At 34.6% G+C, this 15,733-nt stretch overlaps 2 protein-coding genes across 3 annotated transcripts; one reads left to right on the top strand and one right to left on the bottom strand.

Annotated features, from left to right (window-relative positions):
• Positions 1–576: 576 nt before the first annotated feature.
• LOC107417660 (uncharacterized) lies at positions 577–8,234 on the top strand. Of its 2 annotated transcripts, XM_016026277.4 has the most exons (15): positions 580–931; positions 1,201–1,722; positions 2,185–2,283; positions 2,404–2,456; positions 2,768–2,825; positions 3,323–3,405; positions 4,106–4,183; positions 4,621–4,700; positions 5,285–5,466; positions 5,692–5,766; positions 5,975–6,015; positions 6,279–6,384; positions 6,614–6,696; positions 7,395–7,468; positions 7,733–8,234. In XM_016026277.4, exons 1-15 carry the CDS (start codon positions 779–781, stop codon positions 7,837–7,839), a joined length of 1,794 nt encoding a protein of 597 aa, XP_015881763.3. In that variant the 5' UTR covers positions 580–778; the 3' UTR covers positions 7,840–8,234. The 2 variants fall into 2 exon arrangements, with proteins under 2 accessions (XP_015881764.3, XP_015881763.3); XM_016026278.4 differs by lacking the exon at positions 7,395–7,468 and having other exon boundaries at positions 577–931.
• Positions 8,235–8,915: 681 nt separating this feature from the next.
• On the bottom strand, positions 8,916–15,077 carry LOC107417659 (YTH domain-containing protein ECT4). Its single transcript, XM_016026276.4, has 8 exons — positions 14,892–15,077; positions 13,658–13,695; positions 13,367–13,544; positions 12,928–13,004; positions 12,429–12,845; positions 11,303–11,824; positions 10,576–10,788; positions 8,916–9,849 (listed from the first exon to the last, which is right to left on the bottom strand). Exons 1-8 carry the CDS (start codon positions 14,932–14,934, stop codon positions 9,403–9,405), a joined length of 1,935 nt encoding a protein of 644 aa, XP_015881762.3. The 5' UTR covers positions 14,935–15,077; the 3' UTR covers positions 8,916–9,402.
• Positions 15,078–15,733: the final 656 nt, after the last annotated feature.

A 15,733-nucleotide genomic window follows, 5' to 3' on the forward strand; every position in this document is an offset into this window, starting at 1 on the left:
ATGTCAAGCTCCCATGCAAGGAATCAGTAGGTAGCAAGTTATAAGACTGGCTTGATCAGTTACTTTCAGGAGGTGGTGCTCAATGGTAACTTCATTGGACAATCAGCTTCTTTAATTACAAGCACAACTATCTCAGTTTTTTTCATACCAAACTCCACTTACTCGTTTAAGTGTCTTCCCAAATTTTACAGATTCTAACGTCAGGAGTTTTGTTTCTCGGCACCGTATATATGAATAATGATTTCTTTTTTTTTTTTTTTTTTTAAATTAAATAAAGTAAAATTGGTTCTGACTTTTGGCATGGCAAATGATCTAATTAGTTTCTCTAAAGGTTTCAACTCACAATTTGTTCTTCATTTTGGTTTTTGGGGAGAGATTTTAAAAGTTTGATGTAGTCTTTGAAGTTGGTTATGTTTTGGGTTTTGGGTTCTGATGGGAAGTATATTCTTTCGAGTTTCGTGCACAAAAATGAATATTAGAAATTAATATGTAGAAATTGTTGTCGTTTTGGTCCATCTATATAATGTGAATACTAAGCAGAATATTTTTTCGCTGAATAGAATACCAAGTAGAATATACGAGGTTATAACAGAACAGAGAAAATCCATATAAATTGGCATAAAAGATAAGAAGGCAAACAAACAAAGATAGGCTTCGTCTTTTAGTGATACTTGGGAGCGTTAGAGTCTGATGTACAGAAACTAGCTTCCTCAAAAATAAAACGAAAATCTGAGACTTGAGACATTGCCGAACAACATTGTTTGCCAATAATTTAACAATGGAGTGTGCAATTGGGGGCAAACTTAAACTTCTTTCTCCTTCAATTCCAAGCTTTCTGAACAGTAGGAGGCTCCCATGGGATCAACTTCGAAATAAGCGACTGACTACCTACAAGTTCCAGATTCAAGCTCAGAACTGTTTCTCATTGGAGGTCATTTCTCAATTTCATCTTCATTCTTCTTTATATTTATATATATATATATATATATATATATATATTCTATGATTTTTGGTCCAATTGAATTTGGGATGGATGTGTATATTACTTGTAAGGCGGTGGAGGTTTGTTAATTGAAGTCAGAACAAGGATTTCGTAAATCGCATTGGCTGAAAGTGAAATATAATCCAAGTTTTCAATTAAAATGGAAACCTTCCCTTGGAAGTTTTAAGCAAATATGATGAAAACAAACATCTTTGCAGGTAGAGGTTGAGAAAGGAGGAAACTTGGGAAATTTTAATGGTGAAAGCCTCGTTTGGCCTTCTCCTAGCGATGAAATTCCATTCTGGAACAAGGAGTTCCCCTGTTGGGATGTGAGCTCAGATATTCCAGTTGAAGTAAACAAGGACGCTCAACTCCTTCACATAATTCATGTCACGGCTGAAATGGCACCTATCGCGAAAGTTGGTGGTCTTGGTGATGTTGTAACAGGACTTGCGCGGGCATGTTTGTTGCGTGGTCATACAGTTGACGTGATGCTCCCTTTCTATGAATGTATCATCAAGGAGCAGATCAGTGACTTGACATTAATCACATCCTATAACTCTTACCATGATGGAAGTTGGATCCCAACTAATGCATATCGTGGAGTAGTTTCAGGAGTTGCAATTATACTTATTCAACCAACCAATCACTTCTTTAAGGGGAGAAATGTATATGGGGGTTCCTACAATGAGCTGGAGGCATATTTGTTCTTCAGCAGGGCTTGCCTTGAATGGATGCAGGTTTGGCTATTAGTCATTGGTAACTGATGCTTATTTAGTTTTCACAAATCACTATTTAGACTTAACTGTCCCAATTAACGTAGGTCTCAAAAGCTCCACTTTGTGTTTCTGATCCTAAAACATAGAGGTTTCAGCATCTTGCACTAGAGTTTTTCTATGTAGGTTGACAAAAAGGTGTAAAGGCTAACAAGTGCTAACTATGATGGAACCCCACATGGAGTTTCTCTTTAATTTTCTCTCATGTATTTACTTTTCCAGCTTCAGTTAAATGCGATAAAAAACATCTTCAAATTATTGTATTTCAACTCAAATGGTTTCTAGCCTGCTATTCTAAAAATTTATCTAAATTCAGGCTAACTCTACAAAGTAATCAACAATTCCATTTTTCTTATTGAAATATTCAAATCTTGACTTCCCAAGGCCTGTTATTCCAATTTCTGACAAGATAATAAATCATGGCAGGTGACTGGTACGCAACCTGACATCATTCATGTTCATGAATGGCAGACAGGTGCTTTACCCTTGCTTTATTGGGACATGTACCATTCTCTCTCACTCAAGGTATCAACTTTATTTTTTTGTTACTTTGTTACATTTCTTTCTTCAAATTGTATGACTGATTACACGTTCTAAATATTCATTATTTGGCTTTCAATGTTTGTTTTAATGTGTACTTTGTAGAAACCAAGAATAGTATTGACAATCCATAACATGGAGCATTTTGGTGAGTGTAGGTACGTAAATTCTTTATCCTTGTGTTCTCTGATTCACCATCTTTGACTCTTTCTCATTTTTCCTTCTATGTGCCCCATAGCATCTGCTTGGTTAACCAGCCTACATGGCTGTCTCTTAATTTCTTATCTTTTCCTGTAATAGTTTATTCTCAACTTTAGCCGACTGAAAGCAATGGCTTGAAGTGATTCTCTGTGCTGATGCCCCTCAGCAGACTTTGATGAGGGGAAACTTAGGATATAAAACTGTTGGTTCTTTTACCAGTTTAAAGTCTTTTTAAAGCCTTTTATTTACATTTCATTCATATTTTCAGCAAAGAGCAACTCGACAAGTGTGGTCTTGAGGGATCTATATATGCATCTATTGACAAGGTAAGACATGTATTTATATATAGGTAATGTTGTAGACAAGTGGAAGAAATTCCATAAGATGAATGAATGTTGAATTTTCATGGCTGGATTTGGACATATAGTGTTCATGCCTTGATGAGTTCTCATTACTGTAATAAGAAATCTGAAGTCCGATAACTTTTACTTTTTGGAAAAGAATGTAACTCATAGTTCTAATGTAGCTAAAGTTTACTTTTGGATGCTAAAGTCTTGGAAAGCCATTCCAGCCAGACTTCATCTTTGAGGTTATTTTTTATTTACTCCTAAAAATGAAGCATGTTTTCTTGGGTAGCTACATATTCAAATATATCTAGCAGTTCTTTTAAATACCATGTATTAAAGGTAGAATCAGAGGAAAACAGATGCAACTGCTGCATAATTATTGAATAGAATTTCATATTTTACTTTCTGTTCTGGTTTATTACCACTGATCATTCAGAAAAACGTGGTGTTCCTCTTACACTTCTCAATCATGGCAGGCAGTTGATGATCGAACCCTTGGCCATAATCCTGAGAGGTTGAGCCTACTGAAAGGTGGAATTGTCTATAGTAATGCGGTAGTGTAAGTTCCCGCACTTACATTGTTTGTTTGCAAATAATTATCTCTATTTGTTTCATGTTTATATATTGCACATGCATGCTGTATTCTGTAGTCAATCACAAGTGTTGCAAGTTTTGCCTTCCCCCCCTCTCTTGAATTGTTTAATTGTATTTTGCCTATTTAGATAACGAAAAGTTTGCACAACATTAATACATGAGAAGAATTTGACTGAAAGCAGAATCTGCATTGTGGAAGCAGTTACAAATGTTGACTGAATTTGATGTTTGAAGGATTACTAGTTTATTACAAGTCTACAATAGCGAAAGGATGAATTATAGCTCTATGAAATAACTTATGAACCTTGAAAGTACTATTTATACACAATACCAAGGAAAAATAAATAAATAAATAAATAAAAAAGGAAAAAGAAGGGCTTACATCTTCACTGAAGCTTAGAGTTGTTGCATCATGAGATTTAATGATTTATAATGTAGTTGAGAAGTGGCACGATATGTGAATTCTGTGAATACTTAAAAATAAACCCCTTGAAGCTTGTAGTTAAAAGTCCTGCTGGCTTGACATGAACATTTTCCAGTTTCCAAATTTGTATCTAGTAGTAAGTATGCATTGTTAGGAGTGCCTTAACATGTATTTACACAGAACATACAAAACAGACCTTCTATTTATTTAATCGTGAAGTTGATCTTCTTTTTATTTTCAGCACAGTCTCCCCATCTTATCTTAAGGAGACACTATGTTCTGGATGGCTTTCAAGTGCTTTGATAAAACACCGAGATAAGTATGTTCCTTCACATTTGTTTGCCTGTAATGAACAGAAATTGCATTATGTCTTTTTATTGATTTTTATGGCATTATTCCTCCATGTTTCAGTTTTTTATTTTTTTTTTATTATTATTATTATTATTATTATTTTTTAACTTGCTAGTAAATAGTTGTAAAACTTCCAATGTCAAGACATGAGAACACATAAATAATACAAAGAGGTGTATTCCAATTAAAAAGCTTAAGCAGCTTAAAAGGATGTTTACGTACATGGTAAATATACTGTTGTAGTCTTCTTAGTGTCATGTTGATTTATTTTGCTTTTTTAATAGGATGGAATGTATTTCAGAATCTTGGTGACATGGTTTTTATTTTGGATTACTCGTGATTGAATTTATCTGACTTGTCTCCTTTTTGGATTTACTGATGTTTTAGTCTTATGTGGCTTAATAGGTACATTGGTATATTAAATGGGATAGACAATACAATCTGGAACCCTGCTTCTGATGTTTTCTTGCCTGCTAAGTTCCATGGTAATATTTTGTGAGTCTAATATTTAAATTAATCAATTTGATCTTTGAAAAACTCTATAATTTTTATTTCTTTATCCCTCAGACCTAGAAGGGTTGATAATATCATTACATGGAGTTATGGAAATATCAGCAAGAACATTATATCTTACGATGAGTATTAAGTTCTGAAAAGTTCTCTCTTGACAATTTTGTCTTAGTTTGTTACTTATGCGGCTATGCCTGTGTTAACATTTCCTTTTTACTTCTTCATCCCTAATTGTTTATTTTACTTTCATTCAATAAACTGTAACATGGAAAGCAGAGAGTTGTTGGTTTCCTTCAGAATGCCAACTGCATCACTTTTTTTAAAATAATATTTATCTTAGGCATATACTAAATAACAAACTCCCATGCCTTTGCTGTTGACCTAGTCAGGAGTAGAAGCACATTTCACTGTAAAGAGTTCATCAAGCTACCAAATTTAAATTTTTTGCTATATTTGTCCACATTGTTCTTCCTTAGACTCTCAATAATATCTTAATATGAATATTGAGGACTGAATATCACTAGTATTCTCTTTTCACTTTTCATTGCTTTCCTTGTAGCTCAAAACTTTGAGGGCAAAAAGTTATGCAAATACTATGTCCAAAAGGGGCTTGGTTTGCCCACCGGTGCCCATGTAACAGATATGACACACAAGGTGCCCTTGGTTGTCTGTATCACTCGACTAGTTGCTCAAAAGGGTCTTCATTTAATCGTGCACGCTATTAAGCGTGTTGAAGAACTTGTAAGTTTGTTAATGCATTACATATTTTCCATTGTAAGTATCTTCTGCTCACAGATCCTTGTGTTTGTATTGATTTTGATTTTTTCTTTTGTGAGTATTTGCTATTGTTTTCTGTACTGTCATGCACTACATCTTAGACTTGAATGCCTGACCAACATATCCTCTGAGCAATATTTTGAGATGAAGGTTTAATGCCTTTTGCTTTAATGTTGGAGTCATTTCCAGGGGGGACAGATGATTGTACTGGGGAAAGCTCCGGATGCTAAGGTTGAAAGAGAATTTGAAGGTCTTGCAAATTCGGTAATGTATTTGAGGTTTATATCTTTCACATTTTGCTCGGATTCGAGATTAAGAGGGTATTATTAGATACTTTCTTGACAAAGATTTAGAGTATTCAAGTTTGTATGAGGCACCAGATGAGTATTAAGAGATTTTCAAACTTTGATAATATTCTCTTTGTTCTTCCCAAGTAATCTGAAAGACATTTGTGTTTTTCCCTTTCTTGCAGTATAACCAAGGCTGTAGTATTCGAATCTTGTTGATATACAGGTAGTGATAATGTGGCTTTGAATAACATGCATCATCTATCCAATTTAAGCAGTAGGGTTATGCATCATCTATCCAGTTTAAGTAATAGGACGAACCTTTACTTGTTTTCAGCTTGGGTAGGATAGAGCTTCCTTCCTTAAAGTAGCTGGACTTCCTTGCCTGCCTCACCATTATAAGCACCTTCTTTTTACATAATTAAAATATGTTAAAATGTGTCCCTGCTTGCTAAGGTTTTTCTTGTTTTTGATTAAACTGTTATGTAGTGAGGAGCTGTCTCATATGCTTTATGCTGCAGCAGACATGGTGTTAGTTCCTTCCATGTATGAGCCATGTGGACTTTCCCAAATGATTGGAATGCGCTATGGAGCAGTATGTCCTTTCTTTTATGATTAGATACCACTCTCTAATTTATGGTAGTCTACAGTCATTAATGAAAACAATCACCATCCTACTTTGAAACTTTTTACTTCCTTCTATGTTTGCTTGATATTGTATACACTTCCTAATAGTTTTAAACTCTATGTAGAATCACAACATAACTTAGTTGGAAAACATAAATGGTGTGGTTGTCTTCTTGTTGATTAATTAATTAATCCAGGTTCCGGTGGTTAGAAAGACAGGAGGTCTTGCAGACACAGTCTTTGACATGGATGATCAGCCAAATCATGAAATGGGCAATGGGTAATTTGTTTTCTAGTGTTTGAATTCTTTTATTCTTAAATTCCAGTATGTGAACAGTCCTTGTGGATCCTGACAAGGATAATATTGCAGAAAGATCTGATGATAGTTGTTTTAGAAGAAAAATTAAACAGAATGGAAAATAATGCTTACACTCTTTCACTTAAGCTCTTTCACCTAAGCTTGTAGATGCTTCTCTACAGTCCTTGGGTTTATGTTTGGATGCTAAAGGTGCTTCTATGCATCATTTTTCAATAAATATGATGATGATTGCCAACATATGTTTGATATGCTCAATTTTTTACTGATCCATAATGATTATATGATCTCACTTTGTGTTTGTTGTGGTGAATACAAAGAGAACATTTTTAACAAGCTTCACATCAAAACCACTCAAATACTTTTTGAGTGGCAGTATAAGGTTTAGCAGTTAAGCATGTGAGTTATTAAGCTGTATGGGTTTCCATTGATGTCTTAATGAGGATATTCATATGAAAGAAATTCAGGTAGCTGATTTGTAGTTCTGAAGGGCTTTAGTGTTTTCTATTCAGATTATTCTTTATGCATGATTCGCAAATATAAGTGTTTCGGAATGCCAGTTTGCATTAACACTAGTTATGTGATGTATAGGCTTTTCAAATTTATTTGCATGCCTTGGTTATTGGTTCTGAAATAACCAGTGCATCAATTTCTGTTATTAGGTTTGTTTTTGAAGGAATAGATGAAGCATCCCTAAATTGGGCTCTGGATCGTGCTTTTTTGTATTTTGTAGACAGTAAGTTCAAATTTATACCTTTTTCTTTTGTCTGGCTCGTGATTGATTGTTGTCTCTTAATTTTTACATTGACATCCCTCCTACAAGCAAAGAAAAAACAATGGAAAGAATCCTACAAAAGAACTTAAAAAGCCTAGTTTGAAGGAAGAGGATACACTTGACTATTTTGGAAACATACAATTTTAGGTTTAGTAGTTTTGGAAACATACAATTTTGCATTCAATAAGCTATTTTGCTAGTTCTTGACTTGTGTTTTTGGTTCAGAACCAGATAAATGGAAAAGCATTGTAAGGAAGGTAATGGAACTTGACAACAGCTGGAACAACACAGCAGGGAAATATGTCGAGGTCTATAATGCAATCAGATCATAGCAAGATGGTGATGGTAGACTATCAAGAGGAGGCCATTTAATTAAGCGACCGATTGGACTTCAGCTAGGCCTATGCCTATGCCCTGTGTATATTCCTGTATATTTCTTTTACCAGTTTTATGATTGCAAATTAGATCGGTTACATTAACATGCATGCATACATATTTTAGCTGCGAAAAGTCAATTATGGCCCAATTTTACGTGATGCCTCTCTACCTAGTACGTATGCTATTTGATTCTGCTGTACACCTTTCCTTGAACTGAAAATAAGATGTGTAAGCATTAATCTTACATTCTTTATTCAAGTTTGCTTAGTCATTGAGAACCTATTGCTTGTAATAAGTGCTAAGGGTGATCTTACAATGTTCTTAATTCATTTATTTGTTTTTTGGCCTAGTCTTTCCCAGACTCTAGCTAGCATTAGTGTCGATTTGGTTAGGCTTATTTTTGCTCCAGAAGCTGCAGTGGAGACACCAGAAAACCCAAAAAAAAATTAAAAAAGTGTACTCAAATAAAATGTTGATGTTTGGCTGCAAATACACTACAGCTTTTTTGGGTTTTAAAAAGCTGCTTTCCCCCTTATGGAGAATCCCTAAAAAGCCGAAAATGAGCTAATAAGAGAAGCTCAAATCACCTTTAAATGAATATATTACTTTCTAAGAATATTTTTATACTCTTCAAAAACTTACAACACTAAGTCAAATATTTATTTTCGTCCAATTATTTTGTAACTTGTGAATAAAAACTCTTCCTTTAATGGATCTACTTTCAATAAGATCTACTTGGAAGCTCTACCTAGAAAAGTGTAATCATTCCAGCACCAGGCAAAGACCCCTTGTTTCATTATCCCACACATGTTAAGTGACAAAAACCCTGTTTCTGCCACCCCTCGTACGGATGACCTGTGATGCCTAAGATTGCAGTAGATCAACTAATCGATTTATTCAACAATAATTACTGAAATTAAGGTCCATAGATTTAGATTTACTAGGAATTGCACAAGTGCAAGCATAACCTGAACAAAGGAATTGTTGTTTCACAACATGAACAGTATTTGCACACGCGAACATCCACAAATAATAATAGACTAGTTCATAAATTTCTATAACATTGCACTTTTTTGTATTCCTTTATTGATCTGCCTCCCGAAATGGGTAACTTTACAAATCCTTCCATCCCATGGAAAACCAGTAAAGAAATTGGACAACTAAGGTATCAGGCATAGTATACAGAATCCCTGCACAACTTCCACCGGCTCAACTACTTAAACAAAGCCTAAAACCATCTACTTAAGACGAAACAACTCAAAAAACAACACAAAAACAAAAAAAACAAAAAAAACAAAAAAACAAAAAAAAGGTGTCTTTCTCCCTTGTGAGCATACCACCTAACTAGTTTAAATTGTTAACCACCAAACAAACAAAAAATTGACAGCGGAAAAAGGGGGGTCAGATGGCAGCCTGACTGCCCGAGATGCACAAAATATCACCTCGAATGTTGTCAGCAAGTGAAAGAATTCAGGAAACAATAAGTACAGTAATCTCAGCAATGATGCTCAAGGTGCCTAACTACAACTAGCAGCAGCTGACACAATTATTGCATTGTCAACAGAATCATCCTGGCGTCCACCACCTATGCTAGATGCTTGTACTTCTTTGTCACCCGATTCCAAGCCCAAACCTTGAGATAAACAGTCACACATTTGATTAGGAGAATCATGACCTAAAGAAATTTGAGCATCTATTCTTGAACCAGCATCGAATTCCGATGCTACTATTTCACTACTCTCTTTCAATTGAAGCGCTTGAGCAAAACTGTTGGATACTTCTCCTAGGGACTCATCAGCAAGTGAATCACCAGCATCTGCAGTTGAGCAAGCTAGCTGTCTGGCCTTCCTCTCCCTCAAGAGCTTTTCCCGGTCATTATAAAAATCAAAATCATCAAGGATAGATGTACGTGCATCATGATCCTTGAAAATTTTCAACATCTCAATGCCCTGTTTCAACCTTACCTGATTACATTTCAAGAACAAAGAAAGAAAATGTATTGAGATATGTAACCTTCAAAATCAGCAAATGAGCCAAAGCACAAGGTGTATCAAAAATTAAACACATGAATCCATAGGAGAACAATGAAATTCAAGTATTGTGAATCTGGCATTTGCAAGAATACAATTTTGTGCATGTCCCAGGGATTTTTCAAAACAATAAACTGCACATTTGGGACCTACCACATCTGCTAAGATGCACCATACAGCTAAGATGGATGAAACAAATCAAGGAAGAAGACATACAGTTGGACATTGCCATTACAGCATAAGAAAAAAGTCAGAACGCTAGAACTAATATTTTAATAATTCTCCTGGTTGGATAAGAATTTTAATGTTTTTGTTAAAACTTTATAGACATTCTGAAATGATAAATGAAACTTCATTCAACTTACATGTGTATTTCTTATTTCTTCTAATGTTTCTTATCTTCTGATAGAAGACCCATTGATTGATAATGTGAAATTCAAATAAGGAATTGCACTTCCAGGTATTTTTCTTTCATGTGCTTGGGTCATGTTTTCTATTGTCCATGCATCATTTATAATGGCTGTGGTCAAAACCTCTTTTTTTTCTTTTTTTTTTTTCCTTTTTTTTTTTTTTTTTTTTTTTTTGGTGCATGTGTGTGTGTGTGTGAGAGAGAGAGAGAGAGAGAGAGAGACAGAGAGACAGAGGGGACTGAACTGCTACCTCCTGAGAATCTCGGCTGTGAGTAACAGGCTTATTGTCATTATTTTCTAATAGAATGTGACGGAACCGGATATTAGGAACATCCTTGATAATATGCCATTGAACTGGGAATTGCCCGCTCCACCTATCTTGCTGCCAATGGTCAGCATCCTTCTCAAAATCAACAGGTCCAATCATTTCAGCTACCCCACAGAACTGTCCGCTAGCATTAACCTGTAGCAACCAACAGATTTAAGAAGACAACAAACTGCATATGTTTTTCACCAAAGCATCATAAATTTCAGTCAAGTTTCAAATCATTTGCTCTGTCAGCAATACACGCAATCATAAAAATAAATAAATTAAGGCAAAGCACAAAAGATGCACACATGAGGAAATCCAACATGGTTACCATAATTCATACATTTTATATATAGACTCTCATTTCAATTCACTTCTATTTCCTTAACAAAACATGGTATACTAGATGAACGTAAATAATAAGCATTTCCTAAGTATAAAAGCAATTGGGAAGAGTCCCTAGGAATAATGTATAAGGCATAAAGAAGCTTGCTCAAACACCACCAGGGCTGGCAGAGAATAGAGCAATATGCATTCTCCACATCAAAAACACTTCAGTCAAAGTGGTCATATGCTCACTACAAACATATCCATCTAAATTAACTGTTGGTAATTGGTCAATTAAAGGACAAGGAAAATTTTTTTTGAGACATTCAACAAAACATACCGAAAAAAAGAGGAAAACTGGGCAGCTCTCTTTTAAACCCTTTGCCTCATAATAAGCAGCATCAAGTTTCTTGTTTCCATGAGGTGTGCTGGCCCACACGTTGTATTTAATACTTTTATGAACATTGTCTTCACTAAAAGACTTAATGATAAAGAACTTTGCATTATCATAATCTGTAACAAAATCCAGCTGGTTGTATGAATCAATAATTCTAGAAACACTTGAATTGTTTTTGCTAGCAGCAGAAGTAGATCCCGGTTCAGTGGTATTCTTTCCCTTCTGTTTTAAAGCCCTTGGTCCTCGATTACGGTCATTGGAGGTATCATGTGAATCATGAAATATGCTAATTGAGTCTCTATCCCTCTCTCTTCGTCTGCCTTTATCAAGTGTTAGTCGATTCCGATCATTAGCAACTAAGTAAGGAGAAGCACCTCCAAAACTGGAGCTCTGGTAAGAACTAGGAGGAAGGCGAGAACTTGACACCAATCCAAATCCATGTGTTGGTCTCTGTTGTTGAGAAATCTGCAAATGCGTAATAATACATCAATGCCTACAGACAAAAATCTAACAAACAAACAATTTGTGTTTATCTCCTCCACATTAAAAAATAGCAACTAGTTGGACAAAGAACATAAAAAATGTTTAAAACCCATATGAAAAGCAGAAAAACCATGGTATACTTACTACACTCACTATGAACAATGTACGTAATGAAAGGGGAAAGACCACCAAGCCCTAAATTGCATATTTGAGACCCTAAATTGCAGTTAACATCAAGAATAAAGTGTCAGATGAGATGATGAGCCTAAAGCTCAGATCACGCTGAGAACGATCTCAGATATGGAAGAATGTCCTATGTACCATACCCTACAACCCCCACTCCACAAAAAATAAGTAAATAAATATACTACTAATAATAATAATTAATAACAACAACAATAATAAATTATAAAACAAATAAAGAAAAATTACTATAAAAAATAATAATATATTCAATAAATAAACAAAACCAAAAACTAAGTACTTGCGTTGATCTTAAACAATGCAGTATGCTTATGAAAAATGGTTGCTTTTTTCCATCCAGGAAGACTTCAGAGGGAAAACTCAAAAATACATGAAAACAAACCTGTCCAACATTATGCTCATATGATCCCAGAATTCCCATTGGTTGGGGATAAACTGCTGGAGATGTTAGAGGACTAGAACCAATATTTCCTGTAAGGTTTGCTCCACCTAATGATCCAAAATTTACTAAGTAACCTGAACCTGGCCCAAAAAGCATATTGTCAATGCTACTACTTTCAGATGTCAATAACTCTGTTGGTGAAACTGGAACAGCTGAAGATATATGGGACAGGTTTGGAGGAGCTGATTGTGGAAAATAAGATGGAGAAAATGGAACTTGCTGTGAAGAGTATAGTTGGCCATCAACCATTACAGAAGGCAAATGTGTAGCAACTGGAGAATATTGTCCATATGCAATTTCAGGATTGAAGCCATAACCAGAATGAAAGACAAGGGATGGATTATCATTGTAGATGACCTGTCAAGTGTTGAAATAGAAAAAAATAATATATGTATTACAAAAATGGTAAAAAATTGAATAAATTATCAATATTGCATACCGGTGATACAACATGCAAACCATCAGCATTAAGATATTGAGAATATCCACCCCAAGTAGCAGTGCTACTGTTGTAACCTGTAGCAACAAAAGTAAGGCATATAACAAAATGTATAAGTCTTTAATATAATAATGTAATTGAAGAGGAAAAAGAAAGAAGAAACACACACATGTTGTGAGAAGAAGAGGGGAGAAGGGGGGGGGGGGGGGGGGGGGGGGGGTTGTGGGTGTGGACATTATCAGTGCTTTTTGTTTCAAATTCAAATATACATGTAATTCACAAAATAAAGTAAGAAATTCCATATATGATAAATTCAACTTTTAAACGTCTTATAATACAGAGAAAATGTCAAGGCATTGAAAATTTTATAGTGACTAATACTATGTTCACACCAACTGCATATGAAACAACAATAGGGACCAAGAATAGAAAAACTAACCAGCATATGAAACATTCTGTTCGTGAGAAGCATAAGAATTGAGTGGATGGATAGTGCCAAGTTCACCACCTGCATCAGAAGATTCAGGCCGTTCTGTGACATCACTTGAAGGTCCAATGACGACTGCATCCGGAGAAGGATTTGCTGAAACAATCCTTTCATCTTTGGGCGAAAGAGGCTGATAATAAATTACAAAATAAAGTGCTAATAGGACATGGTTATCTAAACTTACCAAAATAAATTAACAAATTTAACTGGAAAAAAACTCTTAACAGATTCACGACCAAGTACCTGCTCTGTTGAGATATCTCGCTTAGCAGGCCTTTTCCCTGCATCAAGAATGGATAATATTCAGTGCTTGAGTAGTAGACGGCGCAAGAAAACCAACACACAACATACAGAAACACAGAGAATGAAAAAGAGAGTTCTTTAGAAGCAAGCAAACGCCAGGAGGAAGAGAGTGGAAGTTTATTTACTGTATATTCATAGCAAAAGCAAGGCTTCCTCCTGAAACATACAGATGGGGATACAAAAATACATAAACGATAGATAACCAGAAGGCCAAAAGATTTCAGTAACAAAGCACAGGAACAACCAAATTTGGCACTACAGAACACATATCAAGCACCAGGGCCCAACACACTAAACCTGATAAAATCTAGCAAGCCATTGGCTTATACCAGTCTCTGTCACCAACTTTTGCACGTACACACCGTCCAAATTGGTGAACAGCCTTATTATTTCAACCAATGCAATTTACTTGCATCATATCACATCTCATACACTAGTAATGCTATCAGTCAAATAGAATTAGAAATTACACTTTACTTATACCTGAAGCAACAAATGCCAGCAATGATTTCAAAAATTCATGTAACCAGCAGGTCATTGATTCTATAAATACGACAATGAACTCAATTACTATGTTTTCTATTTGGTTTGCTCCCTCTCTTTCTACAGCAAATTAATGCCAAGAAAACAAATAGACTTTGGAATCCACCAAGGAACATGTAGAAAATAAAGAAATCGAAATATTCAAATGTTTTCATCAAAAGCAGAAATTTTTTTCGATACATATATTTTCTTGTCATGTCATTTCTATGTTATCCATCCTCCAAACATTGCCCAAAAGTGGAGAAAAATTAGGATGATCTCAAATACAAAACATAAACCCTAGAAACCGTAATTTGTTGTTTTTGATTTTCTATGTGAGAAGAAACATAGTGCATTCGACATTACATGCTGAAGCCCATAATTTTTAACCTCAGGGAGTGACCCATTACAGAATTTCTCAACAAATCAGAAAGAAGAAAAATAGAACTCTTTACACGAGAGAGTAAGAAAGAGCAAACAAAGAAAACGACAAATTGTCAATTGCATCATAACAAATAACCAAAGGTGGGTTTTTTACGTAGGTTATGGAAGAACAAAAACCAAGATTGATAGCAAAAAATATTATTGCTGATAAAATAAATAAATAAATGAATATATATCCCAAGTTTATAACTTTATATGTGAAAAATACCAGTGCAGACGATTGGATCTCGGTCGTCCTGAACCGTATCCATGAATCCAAAGATCTTAAAGCACCAGCTCGGAAGTTGAATCCAAAAATAAACGAGAAATTAAAAGAATTTAAGAGCGAAAGAGAGAAATCTAAGATGGAGGGTTTTGGGATTTGAAAAGGAGAGGAAAAAAAGAGGGTTTTAGGCTTTATATACAAATTTATTTATTTTTAATATATTATAAGTAATTCCTAAGCAGTAAGTTGTACTGTATTGGATTGAATTTATACGTTTACAGACCGTAAAAATAATAACTTTTTGTTTATTTCTTTGTCTTCTTCTCGGTCTTTGTCTTCGTCTTCGTGTAGTTTTTATTTTTTTATTTTTTCCTAAAAATTATGAATTTCCAATTAAAGGCGGTTTCCTTATGAAAGTAAAAACGGTAAATGTGCACGCGTCAGCCACGGCCTTAAAATGGAAACTCACACGTCTTTTTTTCCTTATATATAATATGCGAAGAAATTATCATTATAATTAACTATTACCTGCCTAATCATTACTCAATAACTAATAAATAAATTCATGATTTTGATTTAACACCCTATATGCTAGTGATTATAATCATTAATTAATTACAATACATACCAATAGGAATTTATAGTAAAGAAAATTAGTTAATTCATACTAACCGTACTAATATTTGTTTGATGTGGCTGTTATTTTAATTGGTTACACCACTCCTATGCATGTTAAAACGATAATCATAATTTTGTCGCTAAACTGTTATATATAATAATAATACTTGCAAAATAAAAAAGTAAAATTATATTAAATACGAAACCCATTTGAAAATTTTCCATGC

The sequence above is a fragment of the Ziziphus jujuba genome, chromosome 2, assembly GCF_031755915.1.
Source record: "Ziziphus jujuba cultivar Dongzao chromosome 2, ASM3175591v1".
NCBI classification, from domain to species: domain Eukaryota; kingdom Viridiplantae; phylum Streptophyta; class Magnoliopsida; order Rosales; family Rhamnaceae; genus Ziziphus; species Ziziphus jujuba.

Coding starts and splice junctions, on each gene's coding strand:
- LOC107417660 (XM_016026277.4), top strand. CDS start 779: ATGGAGTGTGCAATTGGGGGCAAACTTAAACTTCTTTCTCCTTCAATT. Junction 2,457..2,767: donor GAGCATTTTGGTGAGTGTAG/GTACGTAAATTC, acceptor TCATATTTTCAG/CAAAGAGCAACTCGACAAGT. Junction 7,469..7,732: donor TTTTTTGTATTTTGTAGACA/GTAAGTTCAAAT, acceptor TTTTTGGTTCAG/AACCAGATAAATGGAAAAGC.
- LOC107417659 (XM_016026276.4), bottom strand. CDS start 14,934: ATGGATACGGTTCAGGACGACCGAGATCCAATCGTCTGCACTG. Junction 13,545..13,657: donor GAGATATCTCAACAGAGCAG/GTACTTGGTCGT, acceptor ATTTATTATCAG/CCTCTTTCGCCCAAAGATGA. Junction 9,850..10,575: donor ACAGCCGAGATTCTCAGGAG/GTAGCAGTTCAG, acceptor AAATGTAATCAG/GTAAGGTTGAAACAGGGCAT.